Below are 18,843 nucleotides of genomic sequence, written 5' to 3'. Positions count from 1 at the left end.
TCTATAATGGACGACACCTAAGCTTCTGGCACTGAAGGAGAGAGCATTTCAGTTTCCATGGTATTTTGTTTGTGCAAAATCACTAGTGCTTAGTAACTAGTAGGTGGCCAAACCAGAGCCACAGATTCAGACACCCCTCCAACTATGTGAGTTCAAAAGCTGGATTCAGACTCAATGTGCAGTGAGGGCACATCCCTGCTAGTGAGGTGACTGGTTACTGGGCTTGAGTCAACAGACTGAGTATTTATTCAACCCAAAGTCTTTCTATATTTCTTATTGCAGTCTGTTATAGAGCCATGTTCAATCGAAGTATTTTTAGGAGGGTGAAGCTGTTCACAGTTCAAATTATGCAACTGAATCTATAAGGGGGTGAGCCCCCTTAGCTCCTATTGATATTACCGCATAGAACATCATAAACATAGACTATTAATAGCTTATGCCACTTGTCAGCTTACCTGGCTGTTTTTGTCGTGGTTTAGGCAGGTTTGTTACACAGGTGTGAGGGCACATCAATACGTTACAGGGATGCAATGAGCCTTCCAAAAACAGTTGTTTGGTTTCTGATAAGTGTATGCCACCTAAAGGGGTCTTAGGGAGCGTGTTTGCTGGTACCAGTGCTAAGCAGTAAACACCCACTTGATGGATACTGTCAATAGCCTAGAAAAATTCAAGAAGCTGAAATTAATGAAGAAAGGCTAATCACTGTACTTATTAGCACTACAGTATTCATTTGGATCTCTAAACTGGTGCAGAAGACAACCTAGCAATTACCTGCCACTGTAAACACACTCTTCAGCAATATCAGAGGAGGAGAGGTGCTCTTCACTGAGTGCATATGAAAGAAAATTTACTTCACCACTGTTTGTTATAACCATTTAAAAACATGGATCTCTAAAAAAAAATACAACCCCCAACATAAATAGATGAACATCAATTAAAGACCCTGGTAATTTCATACAGGTTTGGGCTGATGTGCCTGGCTCTCTCCATAACCATGTTCTAGCAGTAATTCACTGCAGGAGATCTACTAACTAAAGCACAGGCAGACACAGTTCACAGGCAAATCTGATTTTAATTTGTGTGTGCTTTTAATGCTATTGTTAAAAGGGACACTATCAACTTAAAATCTAATCAACTTCAGAAGGATTGAAAAGAAGTGTCAGGTGCCACTCCTGCCTCTGAACTTCCCTGTTAATTTGTGGAGTTTAAATCAAAAGGGAAAAAAAGATTGTTAAAGATTTTCTCTCTCCCTGATCACTACATGAAATGATCCTCAAACAAGAAGGGAAACTGACAGGGTATACTGGGGAAACTATGAGACTGGCTCTCTACAAAGTGCTGTCAAATGCACAAGGCAAAACTGAAAAACAGAAGTATTCTCTTCTGTAACCTTTTACTTACAGTAACTTTAGGGATTGCTTGAAAAAACAGTAAATACATATTTTTCAGAGAAAAGTGTGATTAAAGTTGACTGCATCCCTTTAAAATCAGTTAGGAAGTTTTGGCTCGTTGTGTTATCCATTTAGATATCTTCGGGGATGAGATGGCCTAGCCCTTGGAACCAGTGGCTACAGTCAGGAATAACTGAAAAGACACAGTCTGAATGGATTTATTTGGATGATGTAGTAAAGTACGGCTCTGGAAATATCTAGTGAATATGATGACGTCTTCCCCAACAAAGAGATGGATTTTAGGAAGGAGACAAGCAAACTGATCAGTTCAGATGAAACATGGCGATTACTCAACGCCACTTTATCCCTCTGAAACACTGTATATGGATGGTCGGCCATAAATGTTGGTAGCTCCCTTGCTCTCTTGGCTGACGAGATAGCAAGATAAAGAGAGAGGAGCCCTCTGTAAGGGGTTTGAAAAGTGTCCTCATGAGTCTTGAGAGAAGGGTGTTGCGGCCTCAGGTAGGAGCAGGTTCTATGACTGGTGGGTAAGCCCCTGTCCATGGTATTTAACTAGCCAATGTACAGGTCATCAGGTGCAGGGACTTCGGGTCTGGATGGAATATCTGGCAATAGTGCTGTGAGATCAGGTCTGGGCAGTCAGAGCTGGATTGATACCAGAATGAACATCTGCAGCAGGTCTGTTAGGCAAAGCTGCCTGGGCCACTACAGAACCATGAGAGTGATCTTTATTTTGGAAATCATCCTGGAGGATCTGTGGAAAGACAAGTTGGGCCTGGACTCCACTGCAGAAGGAAATGTACCCTGGCTCATGCCCGCTCTGGAACAGAAATTGACATCTGGCTTTGCTTTGGGTGGCAAACAGGTCTGTTATGGGAACCCTCTCCCTTCGCCAATGATGGAACATAAACACTATGATGGATCTTTGCAGGGGCTACTTGTGATTGGTCATGGCTTGTCTGCTTAGGAAGTCCACCTGCTCATTGCTGACTCCCAGAAGACAAAGAACCACTGGGATTATCCTCTGTTGGTGGCACATGTCCAGAGCTTGACAGCTTCCTAAGAGATGGGAGGAGACAAGCGTGTGCCTCCTTGCTTGTTGGTGCAGTGCATTGGTGTAGCTGTTGTACGTAATGATCTGCACTGTGGAATTTTGAAGAACAGGTCAGAAGGCCATGCAGGGTAGATCAATACTGAATGCATACAGGAAAGCACAGGAGAGGGATCTCTACTCTAAGCTACCAAGGAGGAGTAAACTAGTGATGGCAAGGAATAGATCTCTTTTTGAATGGTGGTAATTTTGGGGGATATGGTGCCGGGGACAGTTTCAGTGCCAGTTGTCTCTTCAGCATAGGAAGCATTACCGGAAGTGATCCAGATTCATCCAGGGGGTCTTTGGAGGACCTTGCTGGGCATACCAGTACTGAGATTGGTGCTGAGTCTCTCATTCCCTGTGCTGTTCCAGGTCTGATGCTCCATCCTTCAAGGAGTGATTCTGTGTTCTCCTTCTAGGGCTTCCCTTCACATCTGGAGCTATATCTGGGTTCCACCCTGCTCTGAATGAGCTTCACCTTTATGGACAGGCAGTAGTGCCGACTTTACTGCCTGAGATGGTGATGCTGCAAATGCTGGAGCAGTCGGAAACAAGGCTCTCGGTGCAGATGGTGTTACAGTTTCCAGTGCCAAGGATTTCACGGATGTGGAGGTGGCTGGGGTCAAAGTCAGGAGTGCTGGCTCTGCCAGTGCTCTCTTCACCTTTTTCCCAGTGCTTGATATCAGCGTATGATCTGTGCTTCAGGCAATACTAGCTGATGCCACCATAGCTATCACCTCTGGTCTGAAGTGACCTGCGTGGACTGCTGTAGCAGATATAGTTTGAGCTGAGAGTCTGGATTTTTGGGTCCTGGATCCAGAGGATTTGCACACAGAGCACCTGTCCTGGCTCCCCACTAGGCAGAAATGAAATAAACTATGTCCATCCTTGAAAGGGATCAGTCTGGCACAGGATAGGCAGGATTTAAAGCCCTGAAGATTTGGAGTCCATCATGAGAGCTGGCATGAAGCACCTCGCCATTCTGTTCAGGGGTGTACAGGGGAGGTCTCAGTCTAGTCATAGAAGATGAAGATTTCTTCAAATTTTATGAAAAGAACAGTTTTTAAGCCTCCAAGGAGAGTAATGGGTTGGATACTTGCTAGATTCCCACTTGCTACCACCAGTGATAAGAGAAACTAGATGGAGGGTTGTGGCTGCTCTGCCCTTCCTGCCCTCACAGGGGATCACGAGGAGGCACAGAGTACAGGAATGGCTCTGATGAATACTGGTATTAAAAAGATTTCTATCAGATGGGCCTACAGTGAAATCCACATACCCACTCAAAGAAGCATGTCAGATTACAATCTTCATTGTGTTGAAAGATCAATAAAGGGAATATAAAATTGAAGCAGCAAATTTCAGAATTACTATAGGAACATTACCTGGAGAACTCTGCTCATCCACTGAAAACTGTCTTCCTCTGTGGAATCCGGCCTTTGCTCAGCAACAATAACTATCCTCTCATCATGAAGGACACTCACTGAAAACACTGCTATTCTGCAGAACACAAAAAGAAAAGGGTATTGGGTAAGAATAGTGACTGCAGAAAAGGCAATTTCATTCCGGAAGAGCATGTTTTATAACTTATTTGTTAATTATTTGTATTATTCAGAAGAACGCTGCTTCAGCTACCAAATTCTTCTAGTGAAAATTGTAACATGAAACCCTGATGTAATTGTTAAACTTCAGTAGCTTTGGAGGAAAGATATTACAAGAGCTGTAAAACCAATAGGTTTTTTTTTTTTAAAGGGGGGTTACAAGTAGCCCTTGTTTCAGTAGCCTTCATCTTTTCAAAACTAAAATTTGTAATTTCACACAAACAAGAAGCATGCAATTATTTAGGAACCTAGAAATGCAGCAATGTTTGAATGCACTGCAAGCTAATGCTTAAAAAACATTAGCTTAGATCACTGGGGATGATCCCAATAACCCCTTACGCACTTTAAAATTATCATAGAATCATAGAAGATTAGGGTTGGAAGAGACCTCAGGAGTTCATCTAGTCCTACCCCCTGCTCAAAGCAGGACCAACCCCAACTAAATCATCCCAGCCAGGGCTTTGTCAAGCCAGGCCTTAAAAACTTTTAAGGATGGAGATTTCACCACTTCCCTGGGTTACCCATTCCAGTGCTTCACCAGTCTCCTAGTGAAATAGTTTTTCCTTATATCCAACCTAGACCTCCCCGACTGCAAATTGAGACCATTGCTCCTTGTTCTCTCAGGATTATGACTATCCTTTTTAGAAGGTGACCTACAAAGGCTTGTATCTGGTGATCTTGGAGGACTCTACAGCCTTCTCTACACAATGAAATTCTGCACAAGTTTCCACCGTTGCCAACACTAGAGCAGCTCCACTGATGTAAGCAATATTCGGAAGTTTAGCATGGATGGGTCAGGGCTGCCACAGGCATCTTTAAATGCTGGACCAATTAGACCTGCTTTAAGCAAAACAAAGATCTCAATTTAGAAAGAAAAAAAGGTGAAGCAAACCTTCCCCTGTAGACAAACTTCATTGGTTCTACAGCCAGGGCTGTTGCTACAATGTCATCAGCATTATGTCTTCTTCCACTGACCACCATTAGACCATCCATTTTGCCCACAACGAAGACAAGCCCTCCTGGTCCAATAAATCCTAGTAATCCTGTCCTTATAAAAGGGTATTCACTTATTGGAGCTCCTGAACTGGTCATAGGAAACACCTGTAAGACATACCAAAATACCGTTAGGAGAACCTAATCCCCAGTGCTACTAGCACCGTGGGCTTCCCTGGGAATGAGGAGTGCTCTCTCCACTCTGGACCCGGACCTCTCCACCTGTTGTGATGAACACTTGTAACAAGTATATTTAGGATACACCCGTTCCATAGCTTCAGTTGCACAACTTGGATTCTATGTTGTAAATTATTTAACAGTAATGGATAAAATATATTTGAGTGGGAAGGAAATAAATTTAGGTCCAAAATGCAGGGCAGTTAAGAAAAAATAAAAAAAATATCACTGGAAATGTCCTTTTCCATTAAAGGAATATTCTTCAGAAAAAAAACAAGTCATCAGAACAAGTCCAGCCATTTTAATATACTGTAGACACCTGCCAATTTTATGTAAGTTGAATAAATTATGTTCCCTTGGTATCTTCAGGAATGCCTTTATTTTCCTAAATGACTACAGCAAATGCCATAAAAATTGCAGGTAATGAGTATTTGTAAATGCAAGTTCTTAAATTATCTAAGGCAATCACAAGCTGAGGGCCACCATTGTGAGTCTTCAATAAAAGTCAAAGTTTCTGTATTTTGTCCTTTGAGGCTCAGATAACAGAAAAAAAAAAAAAAGGTCAAATTCTGCCCTCTGATGCACATGGATGACTTTCTGAAGAAAGAATAAATGCTCACTCAGAAATCATAGTTAGGGGTGAAAGCAGATAATTGACTCTTGACTTGCTCTCACATGAAAGGACATTCTTAAAAAAGAAAAGCATCTTAAGTGACTCAGCCAAGGTTCTTAAGCATGTGAGTAGCCCATTAAGTCAATGGGCTATTTATATGCTTAACTTTACACACATGCTTAATTAGGGCCTCAGTTACTACCAACTGGATATTACCAGTTATGACGGATTTTATGAATGCTATTAAATTCTAGCTCCAAAATTAGTCTAAGTACATTTCTGTCTTGGAAACCTGTCAAATATTGGATTACCAGTCACACTGGCTATCACTAATTGCTCTTTCAGCAAGGCAAAAAGTGATTCTAAAAATTCCAAACCAGTGCAGAATAGCAAGATTCCTGGCTTCCATGGATAGACTGAGAACTCCTCCAACCCTTAGCCCCTGTTATTTATTCAGGGTACAGTACTTGTGACACTCAGAACTGTGTACTGATGAGGAATGTTGAAACTGTCATTATGCAGGAAAAAAATTAACTCTGTTTAGACTTCACAAATGATAAGATTAGAAAAAGCATTTGGTTAAAGGAACAAATACATTTACACTAATTTCCTCTCCCTCCTCCACCCCACACACTGATTAAGGAAAGAAAGAAACAAAAATTTAAATAAGGAATATCTCCGTTCAGTTTTTCTCTGCACTTCAGTGACTTGTTTAGCCTTTTCATATAACTTCAATTAAGGTTCAACAAGAACAGAACTAGACAGCTGCTACAAAGTTATCAAATTAGCAATCATTGAAATGCAAAGTTCAGAAAAACAGGCAGAATTAAGAAATTCAAAGAATTACACGTCAGTTGTTTTAAAAACAAAAGCCATATTCAATTCATTACGAAAAGGCAATCTTGTAAAATCATGTTTCTGGCTTTTTCAGATATCTCCTCAAAAACCATATTTCTGCTAGGATGCCTACAATAGATCAGTCATCTAATGTTGGCTAGATTGTGGGATTAGTGAAGACAGCTTTTAAAATCTAAATTCTTAGCAGTTGTAAAGTGTTTGGAACCATCAAGTTGGGCATATAGATACCCTAAACAACTGCATGTCCTCCTTCCCACTTTCCTGCTATAGTTTGTTACACACACTAGCACAGGGATTCTCAAACTGGGGGTCAGGACCCCTCCAGGGGTCGCAAGGTTATTACATGGGGGGTTGCGAGCTGTCAGCCTCCACCCCAAATCCCGTTTTGCCTCCAGCATTTATAATGGTGTTAAATATATTTAAAAGTGTTTTTAATTTGTAGGGGGGGGGTCCACACAGAGGCTTGCTATGTGAAAGGGGTCACCAGTACAAAAGTTTGAGAACCACTGTACTAGTACCTTGTTTCAAACAGAGAACAACCTCTCAGGGTGGGGCCCATGCCTTTCTAAAGGTTTGAACAGAACTTAATGAAATGGGGCCCAAAACAGATTTTATTGCTTGTGATTATTACCTAGTATTACAGATTGTATTGCTAGTAATTAGTAATAGCATTATTAGTATTACCACACCCTCCAAACAGTCTTCTCAACTTTGAAGAGTTAAGAGGATTTTGTTGTGCACCTTCATTCTGACTCACCTCGAAAGTGTTCTTGGTCATGCCTGAGAGTCCATAATATGATGTACCTGTTGCAATAGCACATACACAAAGTTCGCCTATTTCGTCTGTTCTACAGAGCTGAGGAATTCCATCTGGCCTCACTGCACACATTATAGCTAAAGAGAAAGCAGAAGACTTTCAAAAATATTATAGAAACAACAGAAGAAAGTCAGTGGTGGGGGAAGGCTGTGGGCTATAAACTTCAATGAATGAAGTATATGCAGACACTAATGCTAGACATACAAAACTGCTCATCCATTCAGACATTTTAACAACATTAAAGAGAATTTAATATTTAGACAAACAGTGGCAAGAACTTTATATAAAGACAGTCAGAAAAACAAAAACTTATTTTGGCCTGACTGACTCCTTGATTTTGCAACCAGGATAATATATTTACTGTGGTCAGTACAAAATACAATGTTTTGCTTTAGCTCCTGGATGATAATTATGCTATATCCAGTTGCCAGCAACAGACGTCAAGGTGACAAGGCCAGCTCTCAGCAAGTAGCGAGTAACAGCCATGCAAGAGATCCAGTTATTTTGCCCATCAGACTAGCACAAGTAGTGTCTTGCTTTGTCAAGAATTACCAGAGTTTAGTCTCCCATCAATTTTGTATTGGAGTTTTGCAGGAGCTAAGAGGAGGGGACCAACAAGTGAAAAAAAAATTTACAGTGAGCAAAGGGAAGACGGGAAAGAGAGAAGAAGAGAGCGCACATTGCGGGAGAGAGGAGAAGGAAAAATTGCAACGGTGAGAAAGAGTGTGCTTGCTGGAAGACACTCCGGTGCATTCCATCACTGCACCAAAGGTACTGCTGGAGTTCTGCCACTTCCAGTCTTGGGCATAAAAGTAAGGACAGGTATGCCTCTTAGCAGCAATCTCTGTAGTAGGAGTCTGCCATAAGCATAAGCCTTTGCGACTGGAAAGGGGCTAAGGTGACAGAGAGAAGGGAAACAGACCAGAATGCCTTTATAAGTGCAAATGTAAAGTCTTGGATGCTTCTCCACTCACAGTGAGGATAATAAGAGAATCTGTATTATACCTTGTTTTGAATTAGATCAGAGTATATAATCAGACATAAACCGATATATCTACAAAATATTGTTATACTATGGCTGTCAGAAAAAAACCTTAACTTGCTTCAATTTTAAGATGTCCAACTGAAACTGAAAATTCATTTGGTGTATAATGTATAAGAAGTAGGGCTGTTGATTAATTGCAGTTAACTCAAACAATTAACTTAAAAAAATTAACAGTGATTAAAAAAATTAATCCTGATTAATCGCACTGTTAAACAATAGAATACCAATGGAAATGTATTAAATATTTTTGGATGTTTTATTTTTGGATTGTTTTAAAAACAAAACAATGTGAAACTTTTGAGCCCACAAGTCCATTCAGTCCTACTTCTTGCTCAGCCAATCGCTAAGACAAACAAGTTTGTTTACATTTATGGGTGATATTGCTGCCTGCTTCTTATTTACAATGTCACCTAAAAGTGAGAACAGGCATTTGCATCTCACTGTTGTAGTCAGCGTTGCGAAGTATTTACGTGCCAGATATGCTAAACATTCCTATGCCTCTTCATGCTTCAGCCACCATTCTGGAGGACATGCTTCCATGCTGATGATATTCGTTAAAAAAATAATGCATTAATTAAATTTGTGACTGAACTCCTTGGGGGAGAACGGTATGTCTCCTGCTCTATTTTACCTGAATTTTGCTATATATTTCCTGTTATAGCAGTCTCGGAAGATGACTCAGCACGTTTGATTTATGAACACTGTCACTGCAGATCTGACAAAACGCAAAACCCAATGTGAGATTTCTAAAAATAGCTACAGCACTCGACCCAAGATTTAAGAATCTGAAGTGCCTTCCAAAATCTGAGATGGACGAGGTGTGGAGCATGCTTTCAGAAGTCTTAAAAGAGCAACATTTTGATGCAGAAACTACAGAACCCAAACCACCAAAAAAGAAAATCAACCTTCTGCTGATGGCATCTGACCCAGATGATGAAAATGAACATGGGTCGGTCCACTCTGCTTTGGATCGTTATCAAGCAGAACCCGTCATCACCATGGACGCACATCCTCTAGAATGGCAGTTGAAGCATGAAGAGACATATGAATCTTTAGTGCATCTGGCACGTAAATATCTTGTGACGCCAGTTACAACAGTGCCATGTGAATGCCTGTTCTCACTTTGAGGTGACGTTGTAAACAAGAGGCAGGCAGCATTATCTCCTGCAAATGTAACCAAACTTGTTTGTCTGAGTGATCGGCTGAACAAGAAGTAGAACTGAACGGACTTGTAGTCTCAAAAGTTTTACATTATTTGTTTTTGAGTGCAGTTATGTAACAAAAAAAAATTGTAATTTCAACTTTTATGATAAAGAAATTGCACTACAGTACTCGTATCAGGTGAATTGAAATATACGATTTGTTTTTTACAGTGCAAATATTTGTAATAAAAATAAATATAAAGTAAGCACTGTACACTCTGTATTCTGTGCTGTAATTGAAATCAATATATTTGAAAATGTAGAAAACATCCTAAAATATTTTAAAAAATGGTACTGAATTATTGTTTAACAGGGCGATTAATCACACGATTAATTTTTTAATCGCTTGACAGCCCCAGTTAGAAGTTCTGTTAAGAAACACAACAATATTGGTCTTTTCCAATCATTACACCAAACGCAAAATCAATTTAGATATAAAAACGTGATGTCATGTTTAAAAACTCTGGCTTACTGCTTTAGTCTGAATTTTTTAACTACCATCTGCTTAGGATACATCCCCCTCTTTTTATAATATAATCGTGTCTGAATAAAGGGGCTTGCAGAAATATTCAGGAAGTCTGCAGCAAGCAGTTTAATTTATATTTACAACAGGTTAGGAAAATAACCTAAAATACCTTGGTCTGGTCTGGGTCACTCTTTTTTCTATGCATGGACTCATGTTCATACTTGTGTTCTAGCCTCTGAATACAGGATTCCAAATTAATTTTGTTTGGGCATTTTAGGGGTAATGAATTAGTGGTGAGCATGCCTTCATGAGGACAATGGAGTAGAATCAGGTGTTGCCAGACCACTTGAAATGAAAGCAGTCTGTGGCTAATAAGTGGAGGCTGAGCATGCGACCACAGTAAATACTGGGGAGAAAATGTATATTGGAAATCCTAAGAAAAAAAAGAGTTCTGTTTGATCATATTGTTAGATTGTATACTTTAAAGTATATACATCCTAATTTTCATTGTTTCTTTAATAGGAAAGTATTTCTATTTATAGCATTATATAGTATAATTAATGAAAAAGGCTCATGTTTGTATATATTACATATTTCAGAGAAAGCTGTGCCAATCCCTACCTCCTGGCATCACCAAGCCCACATCTTGCACAGTTAGGACAGAAAGCTTTTCTTCAGAATCCACTCTAATTACTCCGTAGGTGAGGCCATGCATGGACAAAACTCCCCTGCCTGGAGGCTGATTGCTGTCATCTGTTGGCCTGCAACAAGAGTCGATAACTTGAATAGGCAGTGTGTTTTACCAGGCAAACCATTATGTTTTCCCCATTTGTAACAGACTATCATAAAAAATATTCCAGTATTTCTTAATTAGCATTTCTTAGATTTAATCTTGATTTATTCTGTACATTATCTTCATCTGCCCTACTACATCTGACATAATTCTTCTCCCAAGTCACTGATAATTAGAGATACCAGCTTTCACTGTCAGTGTCCACCCAGAAGTATGTTTCTATAGAGTGCTAAGAATAACTCTAATCTCACCTACAGTAACTTTTTTTAGTCTTCAAAGAGCTTTACAAACATTAATTCACTCAGTTCCTAGTGAGAGGCATTAGCCCCATTTTACAAATAGGGAAATGGAGAAGTTAATGCCCAAATGTTCACAACTGACTAGTGATTTTGGGATGCCGAACTAGAGACAAATGCTTCTGGAAATCAGATCTCTAGAGATTTGGGGTGCCTCAATTCTTGGTAGCCCAAACCGAGACACCTTAGTTTATTTAGAATTTAGGTTTAAGTGACGTGATCAGGATTATATAGTGTGTTAGTGTCAGAAAGTCAGGATTAGAACTGAAGTATCCCAGTTCTGTACTTAGACCATGGATGTGACTTTTTTGCCATATGGTTAGGCATCAGCCTTCTGAACCGAAGATATTACATTTTTTAATAAATTCAATGCCAAGTTTCAGTACACGCAGCAATAATTTTATCATCACAGTTTTAACATGCATAACTTGATTATTCTAATGCATTACTGTCTAGCTTATTTCTCTTTAACTACCAGGTGTAGTCACTGTAATTTTCACCATTACATTACAAAAAGTTCAAGACATTGTGAATGGCAATTCCTTTGTGACGTCTAGGTTTGGTCAAATTCACTCTTAACATACTATATTATTCTACAACTCAGGCATAGCTGTCTTGTCAGTTCGTTTCAGTACAAATGTGCACATTGTATTAGTGAATACAATTATACATATATGGTATATAGCTTGAACAAACTAATGTTGACTTGTGTAAGTTATTGAGTTAAGTCAGGTGAAACTGGAAAGAGACCCGCACTACATTGTACTTTAAAAATGTAAAATGGAGTCTAACAATGGTGATTTGGTTAGGGATATTGCTTGCATGTAATGCAAACAGACTAAACTATTTTCAAGATCAATGGAAGAGCCTATATGCATCTTGTTTTTTTGCAGTTGTGCTATGTAATCCATCATAACAAATGCTTGTGTTATCAGATAATGTTCTTCTTCTATGTCATGTCTCCTCTGCTATGCTTGAAATACTTAGATAGGCCTTAGCTAATCATGTTCATATAAGATTCCTAGTGACTGATATAACAAATTTTAATTAATAGATATTATGAGACATTTCTGAAATGACAATGTCAGCAAAGAAGGCTATGGGCAGGCTCAAATATGCAGTAGAGCATAACAAATGGAGGCTAGTAAATAGGCAGCCATGATGAATAACATTTCCATCATTTAAAAGGAATTCTCAACCACATTACTGATCAACTTTGTCTCACTCCCAATCCCCAAGCGCACATTACGTTATTCGTACGATCTTAAACATGAAAATAAAATGCCTGTTTTCACTGATTTCCTTCTCCAATTCGCTCACACAGTTCCTCATACTGCTACTTGTAATAGAGTAGAAGCCAACATGAGACTTTTGGCATACATCTCCCTTGTTTTATTAAGCAAATCCAGGATCTGGTGGATCAAGAATGGGAGCAGATCCAAGACACACAGTCCCCTTCAGGAATACGTCTTGTCAGCCCTATGCAGTCCAAACCAGGGCATCTCTAACTGAGTATCTCTGCTAAGCAATTATGGGGGAAAAAATCACCCGAGGAGAAAAGGGGATTCAAGTAGCCTGTTTCCAAGACATTTAGAACTTTTTAGGTTAAAGCTAACAACATCTGCATACCGGCTATTTCTAAGAAAAAAACATGAAGATCTTCAAGGTTCATTACAGGAAGGATAAATTTTGAGATTAAGAAATAGAGGCAATGAGATAGGGGTTTTATTTCCATCAAGTTCCTAGATTAAGTGAATGTGCATAAGTCACTTAACATATCTGTACCTCAGGTTCCCTGTGTATAAAAGGGGGACAGAACAAATCTACCTCAAGATGTAAATGAATGAAGCCTTAACATTCAGTATTTGTGAAGTATTTTGAGATTCTTGGATTTAAAAGATTGTGTGTGCAAAAGTACAGAGTTCCCTCCCTTTTAGAAACATGTACAATAGATCAGAACACGTGGCTTATGACCTGCATTTATTGACTTCAGTGGAAGTCTTTTTGTAGTTAAAGTTAAGCACTCAAGTGTCAGTAGTGTCAGGCCAGATGCAATCTGCTGGAGGCAGCTCATCAAGTGGCATTACAAAATCATCTTGACCACCGTTTTGCACATGAAATTACTTTTTTGCAGCCTTCAGCTATGACATTATGCCTTGAGTTTCTGGTTAAAGCAGCAATTAATCTAGTACTAATTGCCTTTTTCTAAATTATACAGGCATTTTACAAGAGGAATTGCTTTTTCTTATTCTTCTTGGAAGGAACATCTATAATTATCGATCACAGCTTAGAAAAGTATATTGAAGAAGTTGCAGTGTTAACAGGAAACCCTGTGTACAGCAAATCTGTAGTCAGTCATTTTAATTCATGCTTCAGATGCTAATCTGTGGAATTTGTGTGATAATGTCTTTACTGTAAAGAATGACTGTTTGAATAGAATGTGAAAGATACTAAAGTTTCAGAGTTCAGGAAGTATTACCTTGCTATTTACGGATTTTACACAAGCATTTATAAATTCAATAACATTCACTGTAACAAGATGATTGCTACATAATTGCAGAACAAGGTTCTAAAAATAAAAAATACTTTGCATTTATTATCTATTTTATTTGTTCATAAAATCTCTTCGGTAACCTATCCAAGGTACATAATATGAAAATGGACCCTTAACAGTTCAAAATGGATTTTAGCATAGAATTCTAAAGCTAGAAAGGACAGACCTCCTATTATGCATTAAGGTTCAAACATTTGATAGAATGCCTCCATTCAGCAGCATCAGATTTGAGGGAGGCACTGTCTGGGCCAGCAGGGAAAAGAAAACCCTTTAGCCTCCATAAGGTATGCCTTCCCTTACAACAAGGGTTATACAACAAGGTTATACACTGAAAAACAGCTTTAGAAATCTGGATGTTAGAAGGGCATTTGAACTGACCATTTAGGATGACACACCCACTCTCCAGAGTTCCCACTTTTGGACAAAGTCATGACATTGTGGCACATACATTGGAATGTGCTACAATTATGTCTTTACCCATCATATCACAATGTGTCACAAACCTGGGATAGGTGGCCACTACCTACCCACAATTATGAGTAAATATAAAGGTCTGGCAGTTTTGTTGGAATTTATACACTCCATTTCCAGGCACAGGCACAACAGAGCGGGTAGCATATTTCCAGGGGATTACAGACCTTCTCTAATCATTAAGAAAAAAGCCATTCAGCCAAATACCACCAGAAGCCTGCTGTAATTCTCCAGAAAGACACTGGTTGTTGAGTTCTAAAGCATGATTTTCTCACTCTTACAATTCAATTAAAATTCCCTCTTTTTAATTCATTCACTGCTTTATTATGGGATTTTACAAGGGTTTCCACAACAGATTTTGCATGTTAGCCTGCTTGATTTTAAACTAAAATTATATTATGAACTTGATCATATTGTTCTTTCCCTCCAAAACTAGTTAGGGTGCCACACATTCTGCATGTCCTATTTGGTACAAAGATGAATACAAAAAGAATAATGTGAATGCTAACTATACAGACATAATCTTTCTTGAAAATAATTTTCATTTTTTTTAGTTTGAATGTGTTGTTCTATAGACTGTCTTTTTTAATTTGTGTAACACAATACCTTCGAATAGCCACAGTGAGAGCTTCTGGTGAACTGGCACAAGGACAAATGACCTCCTGTCTTAGGCCTTTACTTTGGAAGACATTGAGAAATGCATCACAGGAAGAAATAGACCCTGGAGTAAAAAAATCAGAGAAGAAAAATAATCTGACTTCTGAGACAATGCCATTCACATACAAAACATTTTGATGCATGTACATAGGTTTTCAGGACAAAAGGATCTAGATGACATCTGGAAAACATCATATCTGGTAGAGCTCAACTATATATGGTATATTAAAGATTAGCTTTCAGGCATAAATAGTTTTATTGCTTGTGGGTAGAAGAGCCACTACAGATGGATCTAAGATGTGAAGTACACATACAATATGTTTAACAAAAGGCACATTAAGGAAAGATTTACTCTAGGAACTCAAAGCAAGTTACAATAGATGAGCAGAAGATCTATATCACTGTATCTTAAAAATTACATGGAGAAAGTTCTGATTAATACTAAGTGATCCAGATGCAGTTGTCTAGAATAGTGCATATATCCCCCCCCTCCCGCCAATTCTCTGTTACTCAGAAGCAAACCTTCTGCTTCTTTCTACTGCTTAAAGATAATTTATTACAGTCTTTATATATGGCTGTCATGTTAAACAAAACTGGATTTACTGCGACTTACGTTATGCAGAATATCAAGTTTGCTTCAGGATTAGCTAAGGAAAAATATATTTTAAAAAAAATCCAAAATTAATTACTGTTTCCACAAATGTTGTGTAGTTTGCAGTAGATAAACCTTATACTTTTGTTAAACATGTTTTGCTAATGTGACTGAAGACTGAAACTTAAAACATAAGACAGGAAATAAGTATCATATTCTTTGTTTTATTATACAAGCATGACTTACAAGGATTTGCGCCATCGGCCACTATTAGCATACGCAATGAGGAAAGGTTGATATCTCTTTGATCTCGATGTGCCACTAACGCCCAGTGCATGTCCCTGGATTTTACACAAGCGACTTTTGCTAAAATGAAAATGAAAAATTACTAATGTGCTGAGTAGAAATTATTTTAAGACGTGGGAATGAGTAAATTACAGCTAAATAGCCTCAATAGCAACAACTTGCTTTTCTGAGTTTGACTTTTCAAAAAAAACCTTTATGCACTTCCACTCCTTACCTTTGTACTGGCAGACTTTCTGTATCCATGATAGCGGATTCACTTTCATTAAGGAATACGGGATACTTATAACGTGCATCATGTTCATGACGCTCTGAAATCAAAATAAAGTAAACAAGGGATTTGTCCCCAAAGAGCATAAAATTAGTAATGGAACAAGCTTATATCATGTCAGCTTGTGAATCAAGTTGATAAGTACATAATTAGGAATTCTGGTTTAAACCAATAACAGATGCTAAAAAAAAATCAATAAAAAAATCAATGATGAAAATTGTAATGTTACTTTAAAAAAGGATGTTCACTTGTTTCCACTCTCTTTCACTTCGTTTACACAACAGCAACATGGAAAGTGGCACAAGAGCATGCTTTAACTCCCAAAGGTTGAGTGATTCATGACTGCATCTTTGCTTTCAGAAATGAATTTAAGGCCCAATTCTGCTAACCCTTGTTTCACAGGAATGACCCTTACTCAAAGAGATATGCAACAATTTAAACACCTAGAAAAACCTGTCTGTACCTGGAGTGAAAAGCTACCATAGCAGCAAAAAAGTTCATTTAGTTGTGCATAAAAGTAGGAAGGGGAATCAATGATAATACATGAAATAAGCAAAATCATGCTTACTCTAAAACAAAATAAATTCAGGGCCTTTTGGCCCTCTTATGGCTAGACCAATACCAGAATACCCTTGGTGAGGTTCTAAAAAGTTGTAAAGTATATAAATAAGAAATTCAGTGAAGCCAATGGCAGCAAGTTGATCTCTGATGGTTTTAAATGTTTGTTTTCTTTAGTTATTTGGCACACAATATCGCTACATTAAAAGTAGGGGTTAAATATGGTACATATTTTGGGAAAACCAGGTCTAGGATCCCAAGATCTGAGCATATGTAAATCTCCCAATGGGATTACTCATGTAAGTGTTTGCATGACTGGATCCAAAGATGATATTTCCCCTTTCAGTCTTGTGCAACTGTTAACACAGGAAAAGCCTTCATAGATAAGTCAGGCAACAAGGTAAGGCCATATGAAGAGCAAAAAAAGGCTGTGAGAAAATTTTGGTGGGTGCTTACTTTCAGGCTGTGTAATAAAAAAGTTAACAATATTAGATTAACTACTTGTGGACATAAAACCTGGAATCCCATTCTGTCTCAAAAAGAAAAGGAGTATTTGTGGCACCTTAGAGACTAACCAATTTATTTGAGCATAAGCTTTCGTGAGCTACAGCTCACTTCATCGGACGCGTCTCACTGTAGCTCACGAAAGCTTATGCTCAAATAAATTGGTTAGTCTCTAAGGTGCCACAAGTACTCCTTTTCTTTTTGCGAATACAGGCTAACACGGCTGTTACTCTGAATTCTGTCTCAAAGCATAGCTATAATTGCCCTTTGACATTCATGGAAACAGAGCAACAGGTGGCAGGAAAGGTAAGCTGGGTTCCCCTGGAATCATAAAACATAAGTTCTTTCAGTTTGAAATGTTCAGATATGGTCTTTTCAAAGATAGCCACTCTCTCTGCTACGATCAGTTGAACAGGATTTCCCCAAGCTTCAGCTGCAACATCGTTTTCAAGTGACTGTTGGAGGCTGTCTTTAATAATTAAAAAAAAAACGTTGGCCTCCACACCAGTGAACTTTCATGTTCTTGCTCTGAAAGATATTCAAGAGGCAAACAGAGAGCTTGTCCAACCTAGTGCAGCAGAATTGTCTCAGGATCAGTAATACAAGAACACAAGTTTGGCCACTCTGGATCAGACCAATGGTTCATCTAGCCCAGTATCCTGTCTTCCCACAGTGGCCAATGCCAGGTGCTTCAGAGGGAATGAACAAAACAGGGCTATTATTGAGCAATCCATCCCTTGTCGTCCATTCCCAGCTTCTGGCAGTCAGAGGGTCAGGACACCCAGAGCATGGGGTTGCCAACTGTCTAATCGCACAAACCCAAACACCCTTGCCCCACTCCTTCCCCTGAGGCAACGCCCCTTCTCACTCCATCCCCCTCTCCCATCACTCGCTTTACCCCACCCTCACTCACTTTCCCCGGCAGGGGGTTGGGGTCTGGGAGGGGGCTCTGGGCAGAGCCTGGGACAGAGGGTTGGGGTGTAGGAGGGGATGCGGGCTCTGGGAGGGAGTTTGGGTGTGGGAGGGGACTCAGGCCTGGGGCAGGAGGTTAGGGTACGGGACAGGGGAGGGGCTGGGAGTTGTGGTGTTTGTGTGTGGCGGGGGGCGTTGGGTGTTGGCTCCAGCCAAGCAGTGCTTACCTCAGGCGACTCCCAGAAGTGACAGGCATGTCCCTGCAGCTCCTAGGCTCAGGGCAGCCAGGCAGCTCTGCACACTGCCCCTGCCTGCCCACAGCTCCCATTGGCCACAGCTCCTGGCCAATGGGAGCTGAAGAGCTGGTGCTCACAGTGGGGGCAGCATGCGGAGCCTCCAATTGCCCCTGAGACTTCATAACATCCCGTGGCAACTGGTTCCACAGGTTGACTGTGCATTGTGTGAAGTAGTACTTCTTTTTGTTTACTGTAAGCCTGCTGCCTATTAATTTCATTGTGTGACCCCTGGTTCTTGAGTTATGGGAAGGGGTTTAAAAAAAACTTCCTTATTCACTTTCTCCACACCAGTCATGATTTTATAGACCTCTATCATATCCTCCCATTCATTGTCTCTTTTCCAAGATGAACAGTCCTAGTCT

At 39.5% G+C, this 18,843-nt stretch overlaps 1 protein-coding gene across 11 annotated transcripts in view; it reads right to left on the bottom strand.

Annotated features, from left to right (window-relative positions):
• The window catches only part of DIP2C (DIP2 acetate--CoA ligase C (putative)), a 485,677-nt gene that overhangs the window by 89,545 nt on the left and 377,289 nt on the right, over positions 1 to 18,843 (bottom strand). For all 11 annotated transcript variants that reach the window (XM_073334492.2, XM_073334497.2, XM_073334499.2 and 8 more), the window contains 8 exons: positions 16,158 to 16,251; positions 15,884 to 16,003; positions 14,995 to 15,109; positions 10,896 to 11,035; positions 7,502 to 7,638; positions 4,996 to 5,204; positions 3,888 to 4,002; positions 456 to 657 (listed from right to left, as the gene is read on the bottom strand). In XM_073334492.2, coding sequence (XP_073190593.1) covers positions 456 to 657; positions 3,888 to 4,002; positions 4,996 to 5,204; positions 7,502 to 7,638; positions 10,896 to 11,035; positions 14,995 to 15,109; positions 15,884 to 16,003; positions 16,158 to 16,251 — 1,132 coding nt within the window. The remainder of the gene's footprint in view (positions 1 to 455; positions 658 to 3,887; positions 4,003 to 4,995; positions 5,205 to 7,501; positions 7,639 to 10,895; positions 11,036 to 14,994; positions 15,110 to 15,883; positions 16,004 to 16,157; positions 16,252 to 18,843) is intronic.

This window comes from Lepidochelys kempii, chromosome 2 (assembly GCF_965140285.1).
Source record: "Lepidochelys kempii isolate rLepKem1 chromosome 2, rLepKem1.hap1, whole genome shotgun sequence".
Classification (NCBI taxonomy): domain Eukaryota; kingdom Metazoa; phylum Chordata; order Testudines; family Cheloniidae; genus Lepidochelys; species Lepidochelys kempii.
The sequence above is the reverse complement of the archived record's forward strand: the minus strand, read 5'-3'. Positions and strand labels throughout refer to the sequence as shown.